Raw genomic sequence first — 25,930 nt, 5'->3', positions numbered from 1 at the left:
TTTACATTGAAGAAGGTAAATAATCATTTAATTAGAGTTGGACAGTCTTAAATTACCATTTTTTGTAAATATTCAAAAATATATAACTTACTGATTCTTTAACGAATATAATTTAATTGGTATTTATTTTTATTTTGCAATTTACCAGTAGCCTCTGCATTTCTCACCCTCAGCTTATATTCGAGTCAATCTGTTTTCTCAGTTTTTGTGGTAAAATTAGGTGCCTTGGCTTATATTTGGGTTGGCTTATACTCGAGTATATACGGTAGTTAAATTAGCTTCCCTGCATAAAGCAGTACCTGAATTTCCTTCTTGCCAGATGCAACTGTCTTTTGGGCTGCATAGGTCAACAGCAAACTAGACTATTAATGGTGAGGAGCTTACTCTGGCCCAGGCTGGCTTCGAACTCATGACCTCTCGGTCAGTAGTGATGTAATGCAGCTGGCTACTAACTAGCTGCGCCACAGCTCGGTCCATTGCATTTGATTCCAAGGAGGCTAATTTAACTAATTTACGACACCATAAAATCTTCCAGCAGCATGTGTAAGAATGAGGAAGGTACTCCATCAAGGACTCTGTGTCACAAGTGGATGGTGAAGTGACAGCTCCCCTTGTGGCTGGAATCGAGCATATCCTCACGAAGATGGAAAGCTGGAATATTACATTGCCTCTGTGTCTGTCTATATATGTTGTATGTCTAGAAAACCATCCAAATGCATCGGATTTGGCTTTTGCGCTTGGCTGAGGGGCAAGCTGTTGTGGTTGTTGTGAGTGGCTTTCCCAAAGGGGTTTTCTTTTGGCAGGAAGGGAAATTACTCTCCCCTTTCTCTGTAATTGATGGGGAATTTGGGAAATTGCTGGAATACAAATTGTTGTTTTCGCCAGCGGCTTGAAGTTGTGGCGTCCAACTGTGTTGGAAGCAAACCAGCCTTGAAAGCATATTAAAGAACAGGACAAAAAACAAACACCCTGCGGTTTTGGACAGAGATGGCTAAGGGCCTTGTAAAATTCTACAGCATTGAGTCATGGCAGTTAAAGTGGGTTCAAACTGCTTTAATTCTGTAGTATAGATGCACCCCGAGAGACGTGTGTTTATGCCTCACTATCAAATTCAAAGATATATGTGATGTCTCTTTTCAAAGGACGATTTGGTTGTTTTGTGGTTTGTTTTGCATCTCTCCATCTTCCTCTCTTTAAGAAAACAAAATCTTTCACGGCTCATCACCTGGTCTCAACCTTACCTTTTCAACTTCCTGGAAAACGCGGAGGAAGTTCTCCCGCAAAACGGCTTTCAGTTCCAGCTCCGTCCAGTTCCTCCTGAGCAGTTCCTCGATCAAAACCGGGTATTTGGAAACGTCCTCCAAACCCACTGGAAATCTGCGAAGAAAGGGAAGCCTATTGCAATGCTTTTGGGGAGCTTGTCACAGGGTGCATCCATATTATAGAGTTAATCTGGTTTGATGCCACTTTAAGTGCCATGAAATCCTTGGAGTTGTCACTTGGCGAGGCACAAGCACTCTTTGACCAAGGAGGCTAAAGGCCTTGTAGAACTATAACTCCCATTCCATGAAATTACAACTGCCATTCGATAAAAATACAACTCCTATTCCATAAAACTACAGCTTCCATTCCATAAAACTACAACTCCCATTCCATGAAACTACAGCTCCCATTCCATAAAATTACAACCCCCATTCCATGAAACTACAACTGCCATTCCATAGAACTATAACTCTCATTCCATAAAACAACTCCCATTCCATAAAGCAACTATGCAACTCCCATCCCATAAAATTACATCTCCCATTCCATAAAACTACAACTCGCATTCCATAAAGATACAACTCCCAATCCATAAAACTATGTCTCCCATTCCATAAAACTACATCTCCCGTTCCATAAAATTACAACTTCCATTCCATAATACTACAACTCCCATTCCATAAAGCTGCAATTCTCATTCCATAAAACTACAACTCCCATTCCATAAAGCTACAACCCCCATTTTATAAAGCTACAACTCTCATTCCATAAAACTACAACACCCAATTCATAAAGCTACAACACCCATTCCATAAAACGACAGCTCTCATTCCACAAAACTGCAACTTCCATTCTATAAAACTACAGCCATCATTCCACAAAACTACATCTCCCATTCCATAAAACTACCTCCGATTCTATAAAACTGCAACTCCAATTCCACAAAACTACAATTCCCATTCCATAAAACTACAACTCCCATTCCACAAAACTACATCTCCCATTCCATAAAACTACATCTAAGTAAATAGCAGACGTGTAGCAAACAGGGAGAAAAGAAGTTTACTAACTTAGCTTCTCCATCATAGTCACCACCAATTCCTATTGAAGTTGGGCCTGCAACCTTCTTTATGTAGTCCAAGTGATCTATTTTTTTCTCAAAAAGAAAAAACGAGAGAAAGAAAATGAGATAACATCAATTTATAGAAGCCCCAGTACTCTTTCGCAGAGAAGACTAAAATGGGTTGCTGTGAGTTTTCTGGGCTGAGTTGCCATGTTCTAGAAGCATTCTCTCCTGATGTTGTGCCCACATCTATGGATTATGAGATATTCTTTGAAAAACTAGAACAAAATGGACTGCAGGATGTCCCTCCTGCAAGTTTTTGTAGTTTAATAAACCTTTCCCCCTCCCCATGTTTTTTCTGATAGAACCCATTATAAAATGACATTTACCACCTAGGAACAAAAATTGTGTTACATAGTGTCATCCGTGTAATGAAGAATTTTCATTTTTTTAATCTCCTAGACAATTACAAATGGTCAGTATAGTTAAACAATAGGATTCACAATCCGGGGAGGCCCTGCTCTTGCTCTTGTCAACAGCGCTGGTGGGGACAAGGAGCAGGGCCTTCTCAGCTGTGGCCCCCCACCTATGGAACACACTACTAAAGGAAGTAAGATCTGCTCCCTCGCTCCTGACCTTTAGAAAAAAAATTAAAATCATGGTTCTGGGATCCAGGCCTTCAGACAATAGATGTATGCAGCTTTTAGTGGGACAAGGACTGGAATGGCGACTCGACTGATGAGATTGTTTTATAGTTTTAGTAACTGTTTTGATATTTGGTGATGTACTGTTTTTAATATGATTTATGTTTAAAGTGTGGTTTTACTATTGTAGTTGTAAGGCATTGAATTTTTGTCTCTATCTATCTGTAAACCTCTTTGAGTCCCCCTCGGGGTGAGAAAAGTGGTATATAAATACTGCAAATAAATAAATAAATAAATAAATAAATAAATAAATAATATTATGTTCAAAAATTGTGATACAAACCTGCAACTGTAGAAACGTTAACTGGTTGGTTATCACAGGCTAAAAACTTGGTTGGGAAGGTCACCATTATGATCCCATGGTTGTTTTTCTAAAATAAAGAATAACCAAATAAAGATGCGTACATAAAGTTATGTAACATCAACCATGGTACAGGACTCTGGCTTGACATCATGTAACTCTTTATATTATTACTAGCAGACATATACCTGATGTTGCCCAGGTGTCATTGGCAGGCTCTCTTCATGGCTCTTGCTTTCCTCCTTCTGTTTCACTCGTACACCTTCTCCGTCTCTATTTTCTTCTTCCCTTGCTTTGCCTCATACACTTCCTTCTCTTTTCCTTCCTTCCTTCCTTTTTCTCTTTCTCTGTCACTACTCTTCCCTCACTTCTTTCATTCCTTCTTTTTTCACTTCCTTTCTCTTTCTTTTCTTTACTTCTATTCAATCCCCAAACCTTTATCTTTCTTCCCTCCTTTTTCCTTATCCATTTCCCTCCCTTCTTTACCTTCTTTTTCCTTCCTTCCTTCCTTCCTTCATTCCTTCCTTCCTTCCTTCCTTCCTTCCTTCCTTCCTTCCTTTTTCTCTGTCACTACTCTTCTCTCACTTCTTTCATTCCTTCTTTTTTCACTTCCTTTCTCTTTTTCTTTACTTCTATTCAATCCCCAAACCTTTATCTTCCTTCCCTCCTTTGTCCTTATCAATTTCCCTCCCTTCTTTACCATCTTTTTCCTTCCTTCCTTCCTTCCTTCCTTCCTTCCCATCATACACATGTCACCCAGCAATGACCAATCCACTCCCTTTATTTCTCAGTCTCATGATAGGGCCACTTCACCTATCCACAGCCAATCTGCCTTGTTCCTTTTCTTTCCCTCTTTTCTGGGTGTGAAAGGGGTTTTTTTTTAAAAAAAAATCAAACTCCTAAATTATTTTAAGTTAGATAATGAAGGATCTGTGTGCCAAGTTTGTTAGAGCATGTAAAAAACAGTTGGTAAGTGTGTTAACTGAAAAATGTAAAGCACATCCAGAAGATAGCTGAGCCTGGGAGTTTTGGCAACAGTTACATGTTTAAGTTTTCTGTGCAGGAATGTTGTGACTCAGCTGGAATCACAGAGTGTCTCTGATGAGGATGATGGGACTCAGGTTCACAGTCTGGTTCAAAATGTCCCTGTTATAGATGTCCCTGATATAGACAGTGAAGAAGTGCAGTTTCCCACACCAAGGAATAAAAGTGTTGATACTGAAAATAGCCAGGTGCAGGTGTAGTTTGACTCAGAGAAGGAAGACAGTTCTCAGCCTGATAATGATTATGAGCAAGCAGGGAAACAGGCTGACACTAACGAACAGACTGACCTTGATGAAATGGGAACCTTAGATTGGGCTGACCATTTGGAATTCAAAGTTCGAAGGAGTGTGAGAATAGCTAACAAGAAGGAGGCCAGAGGCCAGAGAAACGTCTTCATGTTTTGCAAAGGGTATTAAGCTGTGTGTTTGAGACCAAATCTTTGTCAAAGCAATTTTGCGTTTTACCAAGTAGCTTGCCTTTGCTTGCATGGATTATCTTGCATTCTTGTGTTCATGGTTTCAGGACTTTGTCATGTTCTCTTGGGTTTTTGTTTTGCTGGTGCCTTTTTGGATTAATCTTCAAAGTGCTTTTCTATATTCATCTTTTGCAACATTACCTTTTGCTTTTAAGAATTTTTACCTTTTATTTTTAATAAACCATAAAGACTTCTGGCTGTGCAGTTTGGTGCTTTTCAGCAAGGTGAATCTACTCTGAGGTGTGACAAGCACATAATTTTGGCAGCCCAGAAAGATGTGCTTCACTCACCAGATCTTCCAGAAGATCGTCTGGAACATTCCTTGAATGGTTGCAAACGGAGAAGGCTGAAGAGTGGCTAAAAATGACCGGGGCTTTGGAGAATTTGAGAGCGTCCCTTGCTGTTCTGTCCGATGTGTGGGATAAGTCGATCATCATCCCGAGTCGGTTCATCTCCTTCACCACCTCCTGGCATTAAAAAAAGAGAGACGTTGCCATCCCTTGTTCTTTTTTTGTAACTTTTTTATGGATAACTCAAAACATACAATTCACCAGGTTCTTGTGGGTTTTTTCGGGCTATAGGGCCATGTTCTAGAGGCATTTCTCCTGACGTTTCGCCTGCATCTATGGCAAGCATCCTCAGAGGTAGTGACTAGGGCTGGGCGGTTTCATTTCGTAATTTCGTAATTCGTTAAAAATTCGTTATTTTTTTGATAACGAAGCGATATTGAACCATTCAGGAGCAACTAAAAAACGAAACGAATTTTTCCAATTCGTTTCGTAATTGTTTCGGAATTGATTCGTTATTGATCCGTTATTGATTCGTTATTGATTTGTAAATGTTTCGTTATTATTTCCGCATGTCTGGTGCAAGTTTTAGGGTTGCTGTTTGTTTTCTCAGTGAAAAAAAATATAATTATCACACCAACAGTCAACAACAGAGGGAGAGGGAACCTTCAGAAGTTTTTTTAGCGTATTGCGCGATCGCGGCCGCCATTAACGAATCGATTCGTAATCGATTCGTAATTGTTTCGTAATTGGCTTTTTAATTTCCGAAATTTCGTAAATATCGAACTTTTTTAAAGGAAAATTTCGGAATTCTTTTAAATAACAAAACGCAAAAAACCCCTAAAAACGAATCGAGTTTAGAAACAATTTTTTCCGTGTTTGGACAGCCCTAGTAGTGACCTCACTACCTCTGAGGATGCTTGCCATAGATGCAGGCGAAACGTCAGGAGAAATGCCTCTAGAACATGGCCCTAGAGCCCGAAAAAATCCACAAGAACCTAGTGATTCCAGCCATGAAAGCCTTCGACAATACAATTCACCATTCTGGACACAAGGTGGCAGGAAAGGTATAACAAATGCCTATACAATGACTCCACTAAGACTGAAAACTCCACTAATTTGAAGACCACTATGAAGTTATTGCATGAATTACAATGGAGTTTTTACTGGGACCAAAAGTGAAGGCTATTTTTCTTTCTTTCTAATTATTACGAGGAAACTGTCACCTTTAACATTAACAAACAATAATACTAAGAGATATTTCCTGGTGAGATCAGATCGGCCCCCTCTCTCCTGTCCTTCAAAAGGATGGTAATAACTTGGCTGTGGGACCAAGTGTTCAGGACAGTACAATAAAGCAACAATAGGAAACCTTCCCAGGCCAATTAGATTAGACACAGATGATCAAGACGGTTTCAAACAGTGTATTTTAATATTGAGACAAATTGTTTTTTAATGTTTATGTATGCATATAATGAATTCTTGTCCCGGCATTGAATGTTTGCCGTATATATGCTGTGCTCCGCCCCGTGTCCCCTTCGGAATGAGAAGGGCGGAATATAAATGTCTTAAATAAATAAATAACATTTTAAAACACATTTTCTTGAAAAGAATATGTATGAATGAATACATTTTATATTAGGCTTTGCATTCATGTATGCTTTCTGGAATGGCTTCCAAGCATTACAACAATAAAAAACATGCAATCTGGAGCATTTCAACCCACCACATGAAAATGAATGATAACTGCCCAACAATCTGCAAATGTCTTTCTGCATTCCCAGCTCTACAGTTAGGGATTCCTCATCTTCAGAAGAGGAAGGGAAGCAGGAAAGTGTTCAGGAATTTGAGGGGAAATTGGAATGAGAGGACGAGTCATGCAAGTGCCCACATTTCTAGAAAAGCGAAAGGAAACAGAGCAGAGATGGCGTTCAGCTAGAACAGCTGCTAGAAACGCTGAGCTAATTGGGAGTTGCCCTAGCACCTCCTGTGTGGGGAATTCAGGGCTATAAATCAGAAGCAGGAGCAGTTAGCTTTCGCTGGTAACAAACGACTCTGATGCTTATGCCTTTGCTCCAATTGTACCTGCTTCGAGTCTGCTTTTAAGGATTTAGTGATCATTGCCCATTGTCTGATGTAAGACTGCTGTTTATTTTGGACTTTATCAGAGACTTGAGTATTGTGTCTTCATTAAGACTTCCTTACTGTCTTTTACATTGTTCAATTGCGTGTGCTGTCCTCTTGTGTTTGCTGAAGTAAAGCATTTTTCACTTAGGTGATCCCTCATAGTCCAAGTAGGATTGTCTTCCAAGATCGGTGTACTGGCGGTGGGTCAGTAGGTGACTGTGGAGCCTTATTCTTGATCTGCATCTTCTCCCATCAGTTTCCAGGTGGAAGGCAGTCCCGATCGGGGTTGGCTTGACGCACCTTTCTCTTGGCACGTTTCTTTCTTTCGCCCTCCATTTATGCCTCTTCAAATTCTACAGCACTGCTGGTCACAGCTGGCCTCCAGCTGGAGCACTCAAGGCCCAGGGCTTCCCAGTTCAGTGTCTATGTTGGCTTTGAGCCCATCTTTAAATCTCTTTTCCTGTCCTCCAACATTCCATTTTCCGTTCTTGAGTTCGGAGTATAGCAATTGCTTTGGAAGACTGTGGTCAGACATCCGGACAACATGGCCAGTCCAGCGGAGTTGATGGCGGAGGACCATCGCTTCAATGCTGGTGGTCTTTGCTTCTTCCAGCACACTGACATTTGTCCGCTTTTCTTCCCAAGAGATTTGCAGGATTTTCTGGAGGCAGCGCAGATGGAATCATTCCAGGAGTTGCATGTGACGTCTGTAGACAGTCCACATCTCGCAGCCATATAGCAAAGTTGGGAGGACAATAGCTTTATAAACAAGCACCTTGGTATCCCTACGGATGTCCCGGTCCTCAAACACTCTGTGCTTCATTCCAAAAAATGCTGCACTCGCAGAGCTCAGGCGGTGTTGTATTTCAGTGTCAATGTTGACTTTTGTGGAGAGGGGGCTGCCAAGGTACCGGAAATCGTCAACATTTTCTAATGTTACACCATTAACATCTCTGGCACTGGAAAGGGATTGGCTGGTGACTGATGGAAGAGCACTTTGGTTTTCTCGATGTTCAATGACAGGCCGAGCTTCTCGTATGCTTCTGCGAAGGTGTTTAGAGTGGCTTGTAGGTTTTCTTATGAATGCGCACAGATGACGTTGTCATCAGCATACTGGAGTTCTATAACAGATGTTGTTGTAACCTTGGTTTTGGCTTTCAGTCTGCTTAGGTTAAATAGCTTGCCATCTGTCGGATAGAGGATTTCCACTCCGGTGGGAAGCTTCCCATCAACAAGATGAAGTATCATAGCGATGAAGATGGAAAAATAAGGTTGGGGCAATAACACATCCCTGTTTGACACCTGATTCCACCTCAAATGGGTCACTTTGGGAACCATTGCTGTCCAAGACTGTTGCCATCATGTCATCATGGAAATATACGCACACACAAATATCCTGTTTTTCTCCTATTACAGGAACCCACAGCAGTCACACGTATAAGCAACCGGCACTGAAAGAAACCTTGAAAAGGTTGGAACTACACACAGTTCTGGAAGCAGAGAGTTTTTATCAAATGTAAAACTAGAGATAATAACTGCAATTTAGCATTTTGGGAATCAAGTGTTAATGGAGACATCTCAGCAAGACAGGAAAACAAATCCAAACAGACCCATAATTTTCCCCTGTAAGAGCTGCCTTTGTAATAGAGCTCTCAGGCAGCTATAATGAAGTCATTAGCTAATTGTCACACACAAATTGCTCTTACTTTGCCAAAGCTGCTCAAGCCCCGAGTGGAAGGATAAAAATTGTGGAGTTGCTTTGATGATGTTTCGGCCCTGGAGCGAGACAAAAGTCCAGGATACATTATTCCAGTGAGCAATACTTAAAAAGAACCATATGCCTGTCATGGAAATATCCCAACTCTTAAAGCCAGACAAGATTATACGAAGGTGGACACGTCATAATGTTCAGAAGAGAACCTTTTGTTGCACTTTTGTTCCACCTTCCTCCACAACGCTAAGGGCGATGGACAGTCATTTATAGCATTTCTAGGCAGCCAGAATTGTTCAGAGCTGATTATATAGATAAGGACTAAGATTGAAGTCGAACATGACCCCTGCCCCACACCCCCATAAAAGATAGTAACTTATAGTTTTGCTAAGGACAAGGACACCAGACTGGATAATAAGGGTTAAGCTTTGGTCAATTTGCCAAGACACTAACAACAACAAGGACCCTTCCCATTTTAGATAGTGTGTACAATCAAGGTTTTATGCCCTATGTTTCATATATAGCAGAAGGTACCTGGAAGTTTTCTATGTTCCTGTTCATGTACTCCTGTTCAAGCTTTACTAGTTATACCTTTTGGATTGTGAACTTATGCTGTATCTGTGATTTCTGGCTGTCCCTGGACTTTGTCACCTGTATTGATTTAATATATCATTGGCTGTTTAATGTATCATTCCAATTATTGGGAAGAAGGCAGAATTAAATGAACATCATCTTCATTCTGGATTACCAGGGAGTGTTGCAGGTGTGCGTCAGTGTCATGTACCGAACGCCCAGGTCGTAAAACATTCTCAGAGTCGCAAGGCTGCTGTCAATGGAGTGCCCTCCTTCGATGCCTATGAGACATGCTATCTTTTCACTGTCCATATCAGCAATGCCTGGATTATAAACAAAAAGAAAGATTGAAAATAAAATGGGCAGGTTATGCTGCACACTGGACCGATTGTATTAATAATAATAATAATAATAATCTATATAAATAAAAATACCAAGCAACCTTGTCTCTCTCCTGAGGAATCTGTACAAGGACCAAGGAGCAACAGTCAGAACTGACCACGGAACAACAGACTGGTTCCAGATTGGGAAAGGCGTCCGGCAAGGCTGCATCCTCTCACCCAACCTTTTTAACTTGTATGCAGAACACATCATGCGAGGATGTGCGGGGCTTGAGGAATGCAAAGCTGGGGTGAAAATTGCTGGAAGAAACATTCACAACCTCAGATATGCAGATGACACCACTCTGATGGCCGAAAGCGAGGAGGAGCTGAGGAGCCTTCTAATCAAGGTGAAAGAAGAAAGCGCAAAAGCTGGGTTGCAGCTAAACATCAAAAAAACCAAGATTATGGCAACAAGAATGATTGACAACTGGGAAATAGAGGGAGAAAATGTGGAGGCCGTGACAGACTTTGTATTTCTAGGTGCAAAGATGACTGCAGACACAGACTGTGGCCAGGAAATCAGAAGACGCTTCCTTCTTGGGAGGAGAGCAATGCCCAGTCTCGATAAAATAGTGAAGAGTAGAGACATCAGACTGGCAACAAAGATCCATTGCCTAGTCAAAGCCATGGTATTCCCTGTAGTCACCTACGGATGTGAGAGCTGGACCTTAGGGAAGGCTGAGCGAAGGAAGAGAGATGCTTTTGAGCTGTGGTGTTGGAGGAAAGTGCTGAGAGTGCCTTGGACTGCGAGAAGATCCAACCAGTCCATCCTCCAGGAAATAAAGCCTGACTGCTCACTGGAAGGAAGGATACTAGAGACAAAGTTGAAGTACTTTGGCCACATCATGAGGAGACAGCAAAGCCTGGAGAAGGGAATGATGCTGGGGAAAGTGGAAGGCAAAAGGAAGAGGGGCCGACCAAGGGCAAGATGGATGGATGGCATCCTTGAAGTGACTGGACTGACCTTGAAGGAGCTGGGGGTGGTGACAGCCAACAGAGAGCTCTGGCGTGGGCTGGTCCATGAGGTCACGAAGAGTCGGAGACGACTGAACGAATGAACAACAACAACAACAACAACAACAACATAAATAAATAAATAAAAATGTAATGTTCGTTTGTGGGATTAACAGAACTCAAAAACCACTGGACGAATTTGGACACAAGACACCTAATAACCTAATGTATGTCCTTCACTCAAAAAATTGATTTTGTCGTTTGGGAGTTGTAGTTGCTGGGATTTATAGTTCACCTACAATATGAACCTCATCAACGATGGAATTGAACCAAACTTGGAGCTCAGTTCTCCCATGATCAACAGAAAATACTGGGAGGGTTTGGTGGACAGTGTCCTTTGATTTTGGAGTTGTAGTTCACCTACATCCAGAGAGCACTGTGGATTCAAACAATGATGGATCTGGACCAAACTTGGCACAAATGCTTAATATGCCCAAATGTGAACACTGGTGGAGTTTGGGGGAAATAGAATCTTGACATTTGGGAGTTGTAGTTGCTGGGATTTATAGTTCACCTACAATCACAGAGCATTCTGAACCCCACCAACGATAGAATTGTGCCAAACATCCCACACAGAACAGTCATGTGGGCCACAGCAAGGCGTGGCAGGGGACGGCTAGTAATAATAATAATAATAATAATAATAATGCTAAACTTGCTGACCGAAATGTCGCAGGTTCGAATCCGGGGAGTGGTGTGAGCTCCTGCTGTTAGCCCCTCCCTTTAAAATGTCTGAGGTAAAAAGATGTTAAAATTTACTGGAACAGATCTTATGGAATGAATCAATGCTGACGCTCTATTGAAAGTTGAACTAGAACAAAGTTTATTTATATATTGGATAAACAACCAAATTCTTCTTTGAGGTACACAAGCGTATTTGGTTATCAAAGCACAATTTTCTTAAATGGTTTCTGAGTCTTAACAAGCTTGATGGTTTCCTTAACTGGGTTTCTTTTCTTTAATGTGAGCAAGTTCCCTCTGACAAGCCAATCCTGGCTGTCCCCAGAGTATCTAGTCTCCCTAGAATACCCTGTCTCTTAGAGAGTAAAAACAACTTGTGTTCTAACATTCACAGGTGGCTATCTTGATCCTCCCGGCCAATCTCTATAGACACACCTGCCTCCAAACAATCTCTCACAGGAAAACTTGAGCTCACAAGAAATGCACCCGCTCCCTTCAAATCAAAATCCAATCTCTCCTCTCTGTCAGAAGCTGCCTGCCTATTTACACTCACAGCTCCAGCTTCTCCCATCTGTCCTAGCCAATCCTGGGATAGTTGAGCTCCTCCCCTCTGCTGATCTGCCTCTCCTAAGATGTCCCCCTCCCTGCACTACCTTACCAACATGGAGGCCGGCTTACTGACTTCTAGGCTTCGCCTTCGGCCTACAAAGGTACGAATCATGACACCTTGCATTGTGAGACATGTTGTAGCCAAATTTGGGGTCGTTTGGCCCTCTAGTTTTTTTGTTTTTAGGGTACTAATGACGACACAAGCATTTTTATATATATAGATATATATATATATAGAGAGAGAGAGTATATCATCTGTTCTGCTATACATATATATGCGTGTGTGTGTAGATAGTATATACAGAGATATACTCATAGCAACTATCAGCAACAATACAGAGAGTAGCGATGATTATGGCAAGAGACACATGGCAAAAGATCATCATGGCAAGAGACGCATGGTAGTGCACATGTCTGCTACTTACTTACATACTCACAGCTTATCATCATCAGACAGGGACAACAGTGAATGACATGGTCATGACTCAACTTCTTCTCCTGTCCCTCCATTTCTACATCACCATTTGCTTCAACTTTTACTGGAGTGTGTATGACTACATACACATGTAGTCCTCATGGGCCATCGGGTTGGACTGGATGGCCCATGAGGTCTCTTCCAACTCTTTGATTCTATGATTCTGCATGTCCATTAGAACTGTATTTTCCAAACAGTAATGCATAACGGAGTTACAGACAATGCATTCCTATCTAACACAACTTTCCTCCCAAGAGCTGCCATTGTGGGTCCATTTCCAACATGCGATCAGAGTCTTTCCAGAAGGTACTTATATCACCTTTTTTGGAGAACACAGAGACTTTTGGGAGGAGGAGAAATAATTTTTGGAGTGTGGGTAAGAGAAACTATGGATATTGAATCCAGGGGCAAGGGGTTGTACTTCCTCATCCAGCCTTTATTGTTGAAAGGAGGGTTACCTTGAGAAGATGTCACAAATTCAAATTCTTCATAGGCTCCGCACATCCGCTTGACAACATCAATCTGCTCCAGCGTTAAGCGCACAGCATCTTTGTTCTGTGCGCCGCAGAGAACGTACACTGACCAAAACTGGAAAGGTGGACGAAAGTAATTTCAAACACTGGATCTCACTTGGACATACATTTGCAGGGAATATCTAGAAATAGAGATGGGTAGATGGCTTTGGGACCAGTTGGTCACCTACCTGAACACCAACATGGCCAGCCTTGAGCTTCCTGATGTTGGTGGCTGTGGTGTCGAGTGTCCTCAGGTTAATGTTGCTCAGCTTGTTTTGGTACCTCCATCTCAGCTTCAGTGGCAAGTCGTTGTGTCTAAACGATAAAAAGACAGGATATTGACAACTTTGATGGCTCTCTTGAGGAGACATGTCCACCTACTGTTCTGATTGTGGGAGGAGAAGAATGAGGACATATCATGAGTCCTTTGTCCAAATGCATACAATGCAACAAATGCATTTTTCTCAGGAGTTGTGATGCGTCTCCCTTATCCCAGCATGGCCTGGCTGCCTTGTTGGAACATGCAAAGGAACCTCTCTGTGTATGTGTCAACTGTAAAATAAAATGCATGAAGCTGATTGATTGGGCAATGCTCGAGGAGCAGGCTGAGCCTGGCACTTTTGGATACTGTTATATTTTTGTTCAGGCTTGAGCTATGCAAGTGCACAGAGAGAAGAAGAAAGAGAGTTTGGAGTGTGCTCTCACTTCATGAGCTGCTGAAGGAACTTTATATCCCTCCTTTGGCTATTCCCAGCACCCAGAAACTGGTTTTGTTTACCTTGATTGCCTCTCCCCGTTATCTCTTGAAGCCTTGTCGACCGGCGAAGGCCTTGGCTGAGCTGTTTGTTTTGGCTAATTTCCAGCCGTCTGTCTATTTGCTCACTATCTATCTGCTCATTAGTTTCTCCAGGTGCCAAGTTGTTTTCAAACCCCAAATCCTGGGAACTCTCTGGGTCAGGGAGTAAACTATCATCCCTATACCCTATATGAACATTCTCACGGGAAACTACACTTTTAACTGGTGTCCCTATGTCATTCTCTGCATTAATATCATTGACCAGACCATTGCCATCTTGACCCTCAGTGTCATTATCCCCCACATCTAAAGGATCTTGAAACACAATCACAGGCTGAACTCCAACATTATTAGGCCAACGAGTGACTATCACTCATTAAAACACTGAAAAACACAACAGGAGAGACTTAAAATGCCAAAAAATTTACAATGCATGCACAAAACCACACAAATATATGCAAAAACACACACACACACACCCGAACACACACATATATACATACATACACAAAACATATACACAGACTGGGCCACAGCAATGTGTGGCAGGGGATGGCTAGTCTCTCATAAAAGGACATTATGTGAGTTGATGCAACTGATCACATTGTACATATGAACTATGAAGATTAAACTACTTGTTCCTTACTGTTCATCTGCCTAGCATATTTTCTTTCTTTGGCAAGGCAGTGTGTGGGCTGAACAAACGTGAACTACACGTAGTTTATTTTACGTTACATCACATGCCTGTCTAAGGATGCATCTACATCAGGAAGGGGAGTGGGCAGAGTAGGAAGTTTGAATAGCTGTCAAATGTATAAAACCTCATCAGTATTCCATGTATGCTTGTACATTTTAATATCAGCAGTACTTGCACACTTTCTGGCAGAATTGCTAATAAAACTCTGTAGCTGTCTTCACCTGGTGAGTGTTTTCTTCAATCAGGAACTTCATGTTTTAGTGTTAAACGTTTGCCATCTACAGTCCTAGTCTAAATTTCACCTCGCTCCATATATTTTGCAATTCCTAACAGGTGGTAAGAGGACTATATGCCTGCGAAACGTGGACTGTCTACAGACGTCACATGCAACTCCTGGAACAATTCCATTAGCGCTGCCTCCGGAAAATCATGCAAATCCCTTGGGAAGACAAGTCGACAAATGTCAGCATGCTGGAAGGAGCAAAGACCACCAGCATTGAAGCAATGCTCCTCCTCCATCAACTCCGCTGGACCGGCCATGTTGACCGGATGCCCGACCACCGTCTCCCAAAGCAGTTGCTCTACTCCAAACTCAAGAACAGAGAACGGAATGTTGGGGGGCAGGAAAAGAGATTTAAAGATGGGCTCAAAGCCAACCTTAAAATCTCTGGCATAGACACCAAGAACTGGGAAGCCCTGGCCGTTGAGCGCTCCTGCCAGAGGTCAGCTGTGACCAGCAGTGCTGCAGAATTTGAAGAGGCACAAATGGGGAGTGAAAGAGAGAAATGTGCCAAGAGGAAGGTGCATCAAGCCAACCCCAACTGGGACCGCCTTCCACCTGGAAACTGATGGCCTCACTGCGGGAGATGATGCAGATCAAGAATAGGGCTCCACAGTCACCTACGGACCTGCCCTGGAGGATTATCCTACTCGGACAACGAGGGATCACATAAATAAATAAGTAAGGTAAGAGGGCTGAGAATTCTGGGAACAGAAGTCCAAAACACCTGGAGGAGAAGAGTTTGAGAAATGCTGATCTACATTATAGAATTAATGCAGCTTGAAGTTGTTTGGGGGATGCCTGGCTCGAGAGCAAGTTAAACATGAGCCAACAATGTGATGTGGCGGCAAAAAAAGCCAATGGGATTTTGGCCTGCATCAATAGGAGCCTAGTGTCTAGATCTAGGGAAGTCATGCTACCCCTCTATTCCGCTTTGGTTAGACCACACCTGGAATATTGTGTCCAATTCTGGGCACCACAATTCAAGAGAGATATTGACAAGCTGGAATGTGTCCAGAGGAGGGCAACTAAAATTATCAAGGGTCTGGAGAACAAGCCCTATGAGGAGCGGCTTAGGGAACTGGGCATGTTTAGCCTGAAGAAGAGAAGGCTGAGAGGAGATACGATAGCCATGTATAAATATGTGAGAGGAAGCCACAGGGAGGAGGGAGCAAGCTTGTTTTCTGCTTCCTTGGAGACTAGGACGCGGAACAATGGCTTCAAACTACAAGAGAGGAGATTCCATCTGAACATTAGGAAGAACTTCCTGACTGTGAGAGCCATTCAGCAGTGGAACTCTCTGCCCCGGAGTGTGGTGGAGGCTCCTTCTTTGGAAGCTTTTAAGCAGAGGCTGGATGGCCATTTGTCAGGGGTGATTTGAATGCAATATTCCTGCTTCTTGGCAGAATGGGGTTGGACTGGATGGCCCATGAGGTCTCTTCCAACTCTTTGATTCTATGATTCTATGATTCTATGTTTTAACTGCCAGGGTTAAATGTTATGGAATTGCTGATGGCACTATTACTCCTATTAATCAGAACGCGGTGTCATTTTGACCCTGGAAACCCTGGGCTATTGCTTAACTAATTGTGAGTAATAGTTCATGTCATAACCAATCAATTCTTCAAATTTCCTCCCTCATTCCCCAGATGAAAACTGAGTCATATAAGGAATTTCTTAAGGATCCTTTGGCACAAATCTCTGCGTAATTTCTGCATCTGCAAGCATTTATTATACTCATGGTTTATCTTTAGGGTCTTTTCTTTTAGTTTGCTGGCTGCAAAACTGCATATTTTAAAACACAAATGCAACAATAATTAAATACATGTACTAAATACTAGGCATATGCGATTAATAAATGTTTCAAAAGTCATTACAAACTTAGATGGCACTAGTGTTTGGTTTCTAAAGTGTTAGTAAAACTTTCGTTACTACTAGAGCACAGAGACTTGTTTAAAGACTCATTCACAGATTCCTTTGTGTTCTATCGTCCCGCCTCTCTCTCTCCTGATTTGCTGTCACCGCCAGGTGGCAGAGGTCTTCCCATTGGATCCTAAGACCACTGGTGCTTCCTGATTGGTCCAGAGGTGCCGGGGGCGGGAGGGCCACCTCCCAGCTGTTTGCCCATCGTCCAATCACGGTGGAGGGCGGCAGGGAGGCTGGGGCGGGAAGTTTGAACTTTGCAACTTTGAATTTACTATAAATATGACTGTATTGGTGTATTCTCCTCATGCTTAGCTTTGGCGAATGATTGCAGCTCTGCATCCTTTTCAGCTGAATCGCATTTAACCTCGATGGCTTTTCTTAACATAATTAATTTTTATTATCCACAAAAGAAATGCTATATACATAAAAAAGAGGTGGAACAATATAGTGAAAGAAAAGTAGGAAATAAAGATGTATAAGTCTTAACAATAACTACTTCGTTCTTTTCTTTAAGCCAGATTCTTTACAACAATTCAATTTGTTCTCCTCTTTTTTTCTAAACATCTAATAATTTTTTTATTGCATTTATATTCCTTTCATTACAAAAACAATCTCTATAGTTCATATAATTACTTTTTTTCCCTTTCCCCAGTTATGCTACCCCTTGTGCTCCCCATCTCCGGAGTTCTTCTTTTCTTTATACTCCCACCAGAACCTCATTTCTTCTGGTGGGGGTTGGCTCCCATCTTCTTTCCTTAATGTTTCCTCAATAAATATTTTCCATATATTTTCAAAATCATTATCCTTCCTTAGGCCTTTTTTAACTTTTAAATTGCATGTTAATTTGTCATTTATTGCTAATTTCCAAATTTCCTTGTACCATTCTTCTATCTTAATTTCCACCTCTCCTTTCCAATATTTTGCTATTAGTAGCCTTGCAGCCGTTAACAACATTGTTATCAGATTCTTTTCATTTTCCTTCCATTCATCTGTATTGTAAATAGATAATAATATAGTTGCTGGATTTCTATTAATTTTTTTCTTCATAATACTTTCTATTTCTACTATAACTTTCCCCCAGAAACTCTGTACATATTTGCATTGCCACCACATGTGGATATACGTACCCCTTTCTTGGCAACCCCTCCAACATTTTTCTGAACAACTCTTATCCATATTATGGATCTTTATTGGGGTCAGGTACCATTTCCATACCATCTTATAGTAGTTTTCTTTTATCCTAATTGATAAATTCTTGAGGTGTCTTGCTCTCCATAATTTTTCCCAATTCCTTTCTCCTATTTTTATTCCCAGTTCTTCTTCCCATAGTTCCCTTGTTTGTATCCCTTTTTTCTCCCCTTTAATCTCTATTAATATTTTGTATATAATACTTGTTATCCCTTTTTGATGCTCATTTCCTTCTTTAGCCAGTTCTTTTAATATTATATTTTCAAATTTTGTTGATTCGCTTTCCCCTGAGCTCTTTCCTTTCCACTTTTTGAACCATTGGTCTAGTTGGACCCAATGGAGCCATGATATATTTAATTCGCCTAGGATTTCCTTAATAGTGCTCTTCTCCTTTATTTGTTCCATCCAGCTTCCAATTTTATCTAGTTTCTTGTTTTTCAACTCCTTATCCATCATATTTTTCAGATTTTTAGGAAATTTCCCCTCCATTATAACTGGCATTATTTTAGAATTCCCTTTGATTAGGTTTTTCTTATATTTGTTCCATATTGATAGTATATTTCCCAATGGTACATTTCCCATTTGATTAATTTCCTTTTTTGAGTATTCCTTAAAAAATATATTTTCTAATCTCATTTCTATATCTTTATTATTTATTTCCATCCAGTCTATGTCAGCTTTGTTTAGCATCCCTTCCACCACATGTCTCAATTGGTTCGCCTCATAATAACTTTTGATTTCGGGTAGTCCTAGTCCTCCTTCTTTCTGTAGTTTGTACCAGTAGCATTTATTTATTCTATTCTTTTTCCTGTTGTTACAAAATGAATTTGCTAATTGCTGCCATTTATTCAATTCAATTTCCGAAATTTTGAGGGGTATCATTCTAAATATGAAGTTTACTTTGGGCAGGATTTTCATTTTAAATAAGGCTATTCTGCCAAACCAAGATAGGTGTGTATTGTTATATTCAACTAATCTTTTCTCTGTTTCTTTCCTTAATACCGCTAAATTTTTCCTTTCCATCTCACTTAGATTCTTAGTTACTACTACTCCTAGGTATTTTATATCTTCTTTTAGAGTTATTTTTATCTCCCTCTGACTTTTGAAATCTTCTTCTTCTTCTTTTGTATAGTTAAATAAAATCATTTCTGATTTTCTCCAATTTATTTTCAGCCCTGTTATTTCTCCAAATTTCTTTAGATGTTCTCCTATTATCTTCATTTTATCTGTTATGCCTTTTAAAGTCAAAACTGTGTCGTCGGCAAACAGGCTAATTTTGTCTGTTTCTTGTCCTATCCCTATTAATTTATCATCATTCCTGATTACATTTGCTAATATTTCTATTATGGTTGCAAATAGTATTGGTGACATAGGACATCCTTGCCTAGTCCCTCTCGTTACTTTTATTTTATCTGTTATTCCATCATTTACTAGCACCTGTATATAACTATCTGAATATAGTTGATTCACTAATCCCATCATTCTATTTCCCAATCCAAATTTATTCATAATACATTTTAATGTTGGCCATTCCACGCAATCAAATGCTTTGAATATGTCTAGCGCTATGATCCCTGCCTTTATCTTTTGATTTTTTATTATCTGAATTTTGTTAATTAGTTTCCCCACTAAATTTGACATTTGTCTTCCTTTTATGAAACCACATTGATCCTTATTAATATATTTATGTATCCAATTATTCATTCTGTTTGCTATAATTGCTGACAATATTTTGGCGTCCTGATTAATTAATGAAATTGGTCTGTAAGACCCTGGGTCTGTTTCATCTCTATTAGGTTTGGGGATTAGTATCACTAGAGCCTGTTTCCAGGATTCTGGAATTTTTTCACCATCTAGTATTGCATTGTATAACTCTAGTAGTTTTGGGATTAGTTTTTTCCCAAATAATTTATAATATTCTGGGCCTAATCCATCCCATCCTGGGGCTTTCCCATTCTTCAGTTTTGATATTACTGTCTCAATTTCTTCTTCTCTTATTGGGGATTCTAATGATTTCCTATCCTCCTCCCTTAATTTTATATTCCAATTTCCTTCCACATATTCATTTATTTTGTCGATTGAGTGTTCTCCTGCTTGGTATAGCTCTGAATAGAATTCCTCAAATATTTTTAACTTTTCTTTCATTAATCTACATATCTTTCCTGATTTATCTCTTACCTCATTTATTGTATTTGCCATTTTCTTTTTCTGTACTGACCGTGCCAACATTTCTGTACTGACCGTGCCAACCTCGATGGCTTTTCTTCAACTTGATGAGACCTTTCATTGGGAAATCAGGGAAAAATATTGGGTGCTTCTCTGTCTCGCCAGGGAAAAAGAACTCTTTGATGAGTCTAATTGGTCTCTGCCTCCTGGCAAAGACCCCTAAATTCCAGCTCTAGATCAAAGCCACTCCAGACAAGAAGTGGTACTTGGTTTTGTTTCTGTGCATATGGATTTTATTTTGGAGGTCGATACAATTTCCCATCCTAAAGAATTCCTAGGGAATTCCCTACTCCCCATTTGAAAATAAGATATTTTCCCCCCACTCACCCATCAATTAGTGGGGCTTGCTTCATCAGCTCAAGGGCTTTCTTCCTCAAGCCTGTATCACCATCAGATCCCAAAATGACAGCAACTAGGAACAGAAGCCACAAAAGCATTTTTAGCCGATCCTTCATGGGGTCCACGACGAGGTATACCAAACGGAGATGGCTAATATGGAGATGTCAGGTGTGGGTTTTTGTTGTTGTTGTTGATCTGCCACTGAAAGTGGAAAGAAGAGTAGAAGACATTGTTACACCATAGTTTCAGAAAAGAATGACCATGACTCTTTTTTCTTCTTCTTCTTCTTCTTCTTCTTCTTCTTCTTATTATTATTATTATTATTATTATTATTATTATTTCTTACCTGCCTACCTCATGGCTTGAAGTGGGTTTCAACATTGCTAAAACCATTTTCATTTAAAAACACCCCATAGAATACACATATTAAACCATATTTCCATAAAATACACAAAACAAAAATTAGACATGGAATAGAAGTGTAACATTCGTCATTAAAACTGTCTGGGTAGGCCTGCCGGAAGAGATGGGGTTTCACTTGTGGCTTAAATTCCGACAGGTCTACCAGCAGGTCATTCCACAGTCTTGGGGCGGCCAATGAAAAGGTCCTCTGGGTGACAATTGCTAGTTGGGTTCTGGCTGGTTGGAGCAGACACCTCCCAGAGGATCTCAATATTCGGGGTGGATTGTATGGGAGAAGGCGATCCTGTAGGGATCCTGGACCCAAACCATGTAGGGCTTTAAAGGTCAATAGTGAAAGGGTCAAGATTTTCCCCTGACTTATTAATTACATAAATGAAAAAATTCACGAAACACAACAAGATAACATCATTTTGTTGGGCGACTTCAATGGTGTAATTAATAGTAAATACGATAAAAGTAAGGCGGAGAAGAAAACTAAAGGAGATAAATTAAGCACCCTACCAATGAAATTCTTAAAATTAAAAGAAGATTGGAATCTAGAAGACACTTGGCGAACCCGAAACAATGAAAGCAGGGATTATACCTACTTCTCAGGGAGACACAATAGATGGTCAAGAATCGACATGATTTGGTCCTCCAAAACAATCAACTCACAAGTCTCAAAACTTAATATACTCCCAAGAGATTTGTCGGACCACTGTCCTTTAGAGATGACTATCAACCAAAGAACTGAATCGCCTAGATGGAAACTGGATGGAAACCTTCTCAAGGATGAAGAAGACATAAAGAACAACAAGTTGCTAATAAAAGAATACTTTGAATTGAATGACACCCAGGACATGAAAACGAAAACCCTGTGGGACGCCTGTAAGGCAGTTATGAGGGGTCACCTCATCAAACAGAAAGCAAAGAAAAACAAGCTAAAATGACAAAAATTGGATGACGTAAATAAAGCAATAGAAAAAGAACAGAAATTCAAGCTAAATGTGGATAATAAAACAGCAAAAAAAGAACTGGAATCCCTAAAAAGACAAAAAAAAATCTGCTAGAAATAGAAGAGATGGAGAAACAATTGAGATTCGTCAAACAAAAAGATTTTCAACACGCTAACAAACCGGGAAGATGGTTGGCGTGGAAGATCAGAAAAAAGAAACAAGAAAACCATATAGTAAGAATAAAAACCAACAAAGGTGACGTAACAACAGACAAAAGTATAGTCCAAGAATTTCAAAAATACTACGAATCACTATATGCAGACGACCAAAATAAAACAGAAGAGATAATGTCATATTTAGGAGAGATGAAATTAGCGAAAATCTCAGACACACAGAGAGAGCAACTGAATAAGGAGATCACAGAAGAAGAAATAAAGAAGGCGATCAGAAAATTAAAACCATCAAAGGCCCCGGGACCAGACGGCTTTACGGCGACGTTCTATAAAACCATGAGCGATGATATCGCGCCCTACCTCAAGAAAATCATGAACGAGGCAATGAAGGAAAAGGAAATACCAGAGACGTGGAAGTCCGCAAACATTACAGTAATTCACAAAGAAAACACAGATGAGACTGAAATGAAAAATTACAGACCTATCTCCCTTCTCAACCAAGACTATAAGATCTTTACAGCAATATTAAGTGAAAGATTGAAGATGTTCCTTGACAAATGGATAGGAGAAGAACAGACAGGCTTTCTCCCTGGAAGGCAGATGAAGGAGAACACGAGGAATATTATAGACTTATTGGAATATTACGATCAACATCATGAAATAGAAGCCTTCATAGCGGTGGACGCTGAGAAGGCATTTGATAATATGAGATGGGAATTCTTTAAATCACTCTTGAGAGAGATGGACTTTGGCCATAGGTTCATCAATGCAATCGAGGCGATTTTCTGCAAACAAAAAGCCACACTGTGGATTAATGGATATCCTTCAAGCCCAATAGCAATAAGAAAAGGCACACGACAAGGCTGTCCTTTCTCCCCCCTCATATTTATCATGTCCCTAGAAATTCTGCTGAGAAAGTTGAGAGAGAATAAAAATCTGCCTCCACTGAGTGTAGGAAAGCAGGCCAACAAATTTAGAGCTTTCGCCGACGATTTGATATGCGTCGTGGAAAATCCAAGAGATCAAGCCCAGAAATGGATTTCGATGATGGAATCATACGGTAATCTAGCAGGCTTTAAGATAAATAAGGAAAAAACAAAAATATTAACCAAAAATATGACCAAAGAAAATCAAGAAGACTCCACAGGAACGCAAATAGTGTCAAAAATCAAATACTTAGGGATACATATCTCAGCTAAAAATTCTCAACTGTTCAAAAATAACTATGAACCAGCCTGGATTAAAATCAAAAAAGATATGAGAAACTGGACCAACCTTAATATATCACTCCTTGGACGGATTGCCACTATAAAAATGAACATACTCCCGAGACTTCTCTTTATATTCCAAAACCTCCCAATAATACAAAGTAAGAAAGTATTCAATGAATGGAATAAGGAAATAAGACGCTTTGTGTGGAAAGGAAAAAAACCAAGGATTAAACACATCCACATGTGGCGGCAAAAAAAGCCAATGGGATTTTGGCCTGCATCAATAGGAGCATAGTGTCTAGATATAGGGAAGTAATGCTACCCCTCTATTCCGCTTTGGTTAGACCGCATCTGGAATATTGTGTCCAATTCTGGGCACCACAATTCAAGAGAGATATTGACAAGCTGGAATGTGTCCAGAGGACGGCGAATAAAATGATCAAGGGTCTGGAAAACAAGCCCTATGAGGAGCGGCTTAGGGAACTGGGCATGTTTAGCCTGAAGAAGAGAAGGCTGAGAGGAGATATGATAGCCATGTATAAATATGTGAGAGGAAGCCACAGGGAGGAGGGAGCAAGCTTGTTTTCTGCTTCCTTGGAGACTAGGACGCGGAACAATGGCTTCAAACTACAAGAGAGGAGATTCCATCTGAACATGAGAAAGAACTTCCTGACTGTGAGAGCGTTCAGCAGTGGAACTCTCTGCCCCGGAGTGTGGTGGAGGCTCCTTCTTTGGAAGCTTTTAAACAGAGGCTGGATGGCCATTTGTCAGGGATGATTTGAATGCAATATTCCTGCTTCTTGGCAGGGGGTTGGACTGGATGGCCCATGAGGTCTCTTCCAACTCTTTGATTCTATGATTCTATAAGTAGCTTCTGGTGTGAGAGAATTGGCTGTCTGCAAGGACGTTGCCCAGGGGACGCCTGGATGATTTGATGTTTTTATCATCCTTGTGGGAGGCTTCTCTCATGTCCCCGCATGAGGAGCTGGAGCTGATAGAGGGAGCTCATCCATCTCTCCCCGGATTCGAACCTGTGACCTGTCTATTTTCAGTCCTGCCGGCACAGGGGTTTAACCCACTGCACCACCAGGGGCTCAGGCCTCCCAGAAGGGACAGGGCTTCACTTCTGCCTTAAATTTCGACAGCTGATCTAGCTGTCGAAGCTCTACCGACAGGTCATTCCACAGTTTTGGGGTGGCTGATGAAAAGGTGATGGTTGCCAGTTGAGTTCTGGCTGGTTGGAGCAGATGCCCCACAGAGGACCTCAATATCCGGAGCAGATTGTATGGTAGAAGGCGATCCTGTAGGGAACCTGAATCCAAACCATGTAGGGCTTTAAAGGTCAATAGTAAAAAGGTAAAGGTTTCCCCCTGACATTAAGTCTAGTGTTGGTGCTCATCTCCATTTCTAAACTACTACCTCCCCGCTCCGTCCCCGCATGCCCCCGAAAACTTAGTTAAATATTTGATAGGGAACCCCTCCCCCCTTTCGCGTGGATCAAAGATTGGATTCTTCTGGAAAAAGAAAAGACCCTAGCCTTAGAGGGATACGATTTAAGAATTGGATGGCACTCATATCTGTGGCAGAATCAAACTAAAAAGGAAAGGAACTTTAATAATCACGCTATAAGAAGGCCACTATTAAAGATATGGGAGAAATATAAAAACCACCTGTACCTCGGGAAAACACCAATGTGGCTCTCACCACTGGAAGGAGAGCAGAGGCGTCTACTAGGCTGGAGGAGATGGCCCACATACAAATCATCCACCATCAAAAAAAGAAGGAACTATCCAATTAAAGACAAAAGAAGAACTCTCAAAAGATTACAAATCCTTCTCTTGACTAGAATCATAGAATCATAGAATCAAAGAGTTGGAAGAGACCTCATGGGCCATCCAGTCCAACCCCCTGCCAAGAAGCAGGAATATTGCATTCAAATCACCCCTGACAAATGGCCATCCAGCCTCTGTTTAAAAGCTTCCAAAGAAGGAGCCTCCACCACACTCTGGGGCAGAGAGTTCTACTGCTGAACGGCTCTCACAGTCAGGAAGTTCTTCCTAATGTTCAGATGGAATCTCCTCTCTTGTAGTTTGAAACCATTGTTCCATTGCGTCCTAGTCTCCAAGGAAGCAGAAAACAAGCTTGCTCCCTCCTCCCTGTGGCTTTCTCTCACATATTTATACATGGCTATCATATCTCCTCTCAGCCTTCTCTTCTTCAGGCTAAACATGGCCAGTTCCCTAAGCCGCTCCTCATAGGGCTTGTTCTCCAGACCCTTGATCATTTTAGTCGCCCGCCTCTACATTATTTTCAATTTAGAGAACACTTTGCCAAAGACCTAAAAAAGGGCTTTATGGAAAAGGATGAATTCTGGGGAAAGATCTTACGAAAGGACAAAAAAAATATAACATCAATATATAATGTGTTACTAAAATGGGCAACTGAAGCAGAATCAATAAAAGAATGCAAGACAAAATGGGCAAAGAACATCGGAAGAACTATAATGCTGAA

At 40.8% G+C, this 25,930-nt stretch overlaps 1 protein-coding gene across 2 annotated transcripts in view; it reads right to left on the bottom strand.

Moving 5' to 3' along the window:
* Window positions 1-25,930, bottom strand: part of LOC132783312 (dipeptidase 2-like) — a 48,914-nt gene that overhangs the window by 1,465 nt on the left and 21,519 nt on the right. For both annotated transcript variants that reach the window (XM_067471023.1, XM_060788445.2), the window contains exons 2-10: window positions 20,666-20,878; window positions 13,414-13,540; window positions 13,169-13,298; window positions 9,724-9,871; window positions 8,971-9,040; window positions 5,141-5,317; window positions 3,314-3,401; window positions 2,334-2,409; window positions 1,242-1,377 (exon numbers count right to left, since the gene is read on the bottom strand). In XM_067471023.1, the coding sequence (XP_067327124.1) occupies window positions 1,242-1,377; window positions 2,334-2,409; window positions 3,314-3,401; window positions 5,141-5,317; window positions 8,971-9,040; window positions 9,724-9,871; window positions 13,169-13,298; window positions 13,414-13,540; window positions 20,666-20,793 (1,080 nt within the window). In that variant the 5' untranslated portion in view covers window positions 20,794-20,878. The remainder of the gene's footprint in view (window positions 1-1,241; window positions 1,378-2,333; window positions 2,410-3,313; window positions 3,402-5,140; window positions 5,318-8,970; window positions 9,041-9,723; window positions 9,872-13,168; window positions 13,299-13,413; window positions 13,541-20,665; window positions 20,879-25,930) is intronic.

This window comes from Anolis sagrei, chromosome 8 (assembly GCF_037176765.1).
Source record: "Anolis sagrei isolate rAnoSag1 chromosome 8, rAnoSag1.mat, whole genome shotgun sequence".
NCBI classification, from domain to species: Eukaryota; Metazoa; Chordata; class Lepidosauria; order Squamata; family Dactyloidae; genus Anolis; species Anolis sagrei.
This window is presented reverse-complemented; position numbering and strand designations above follow the sequence as displayed.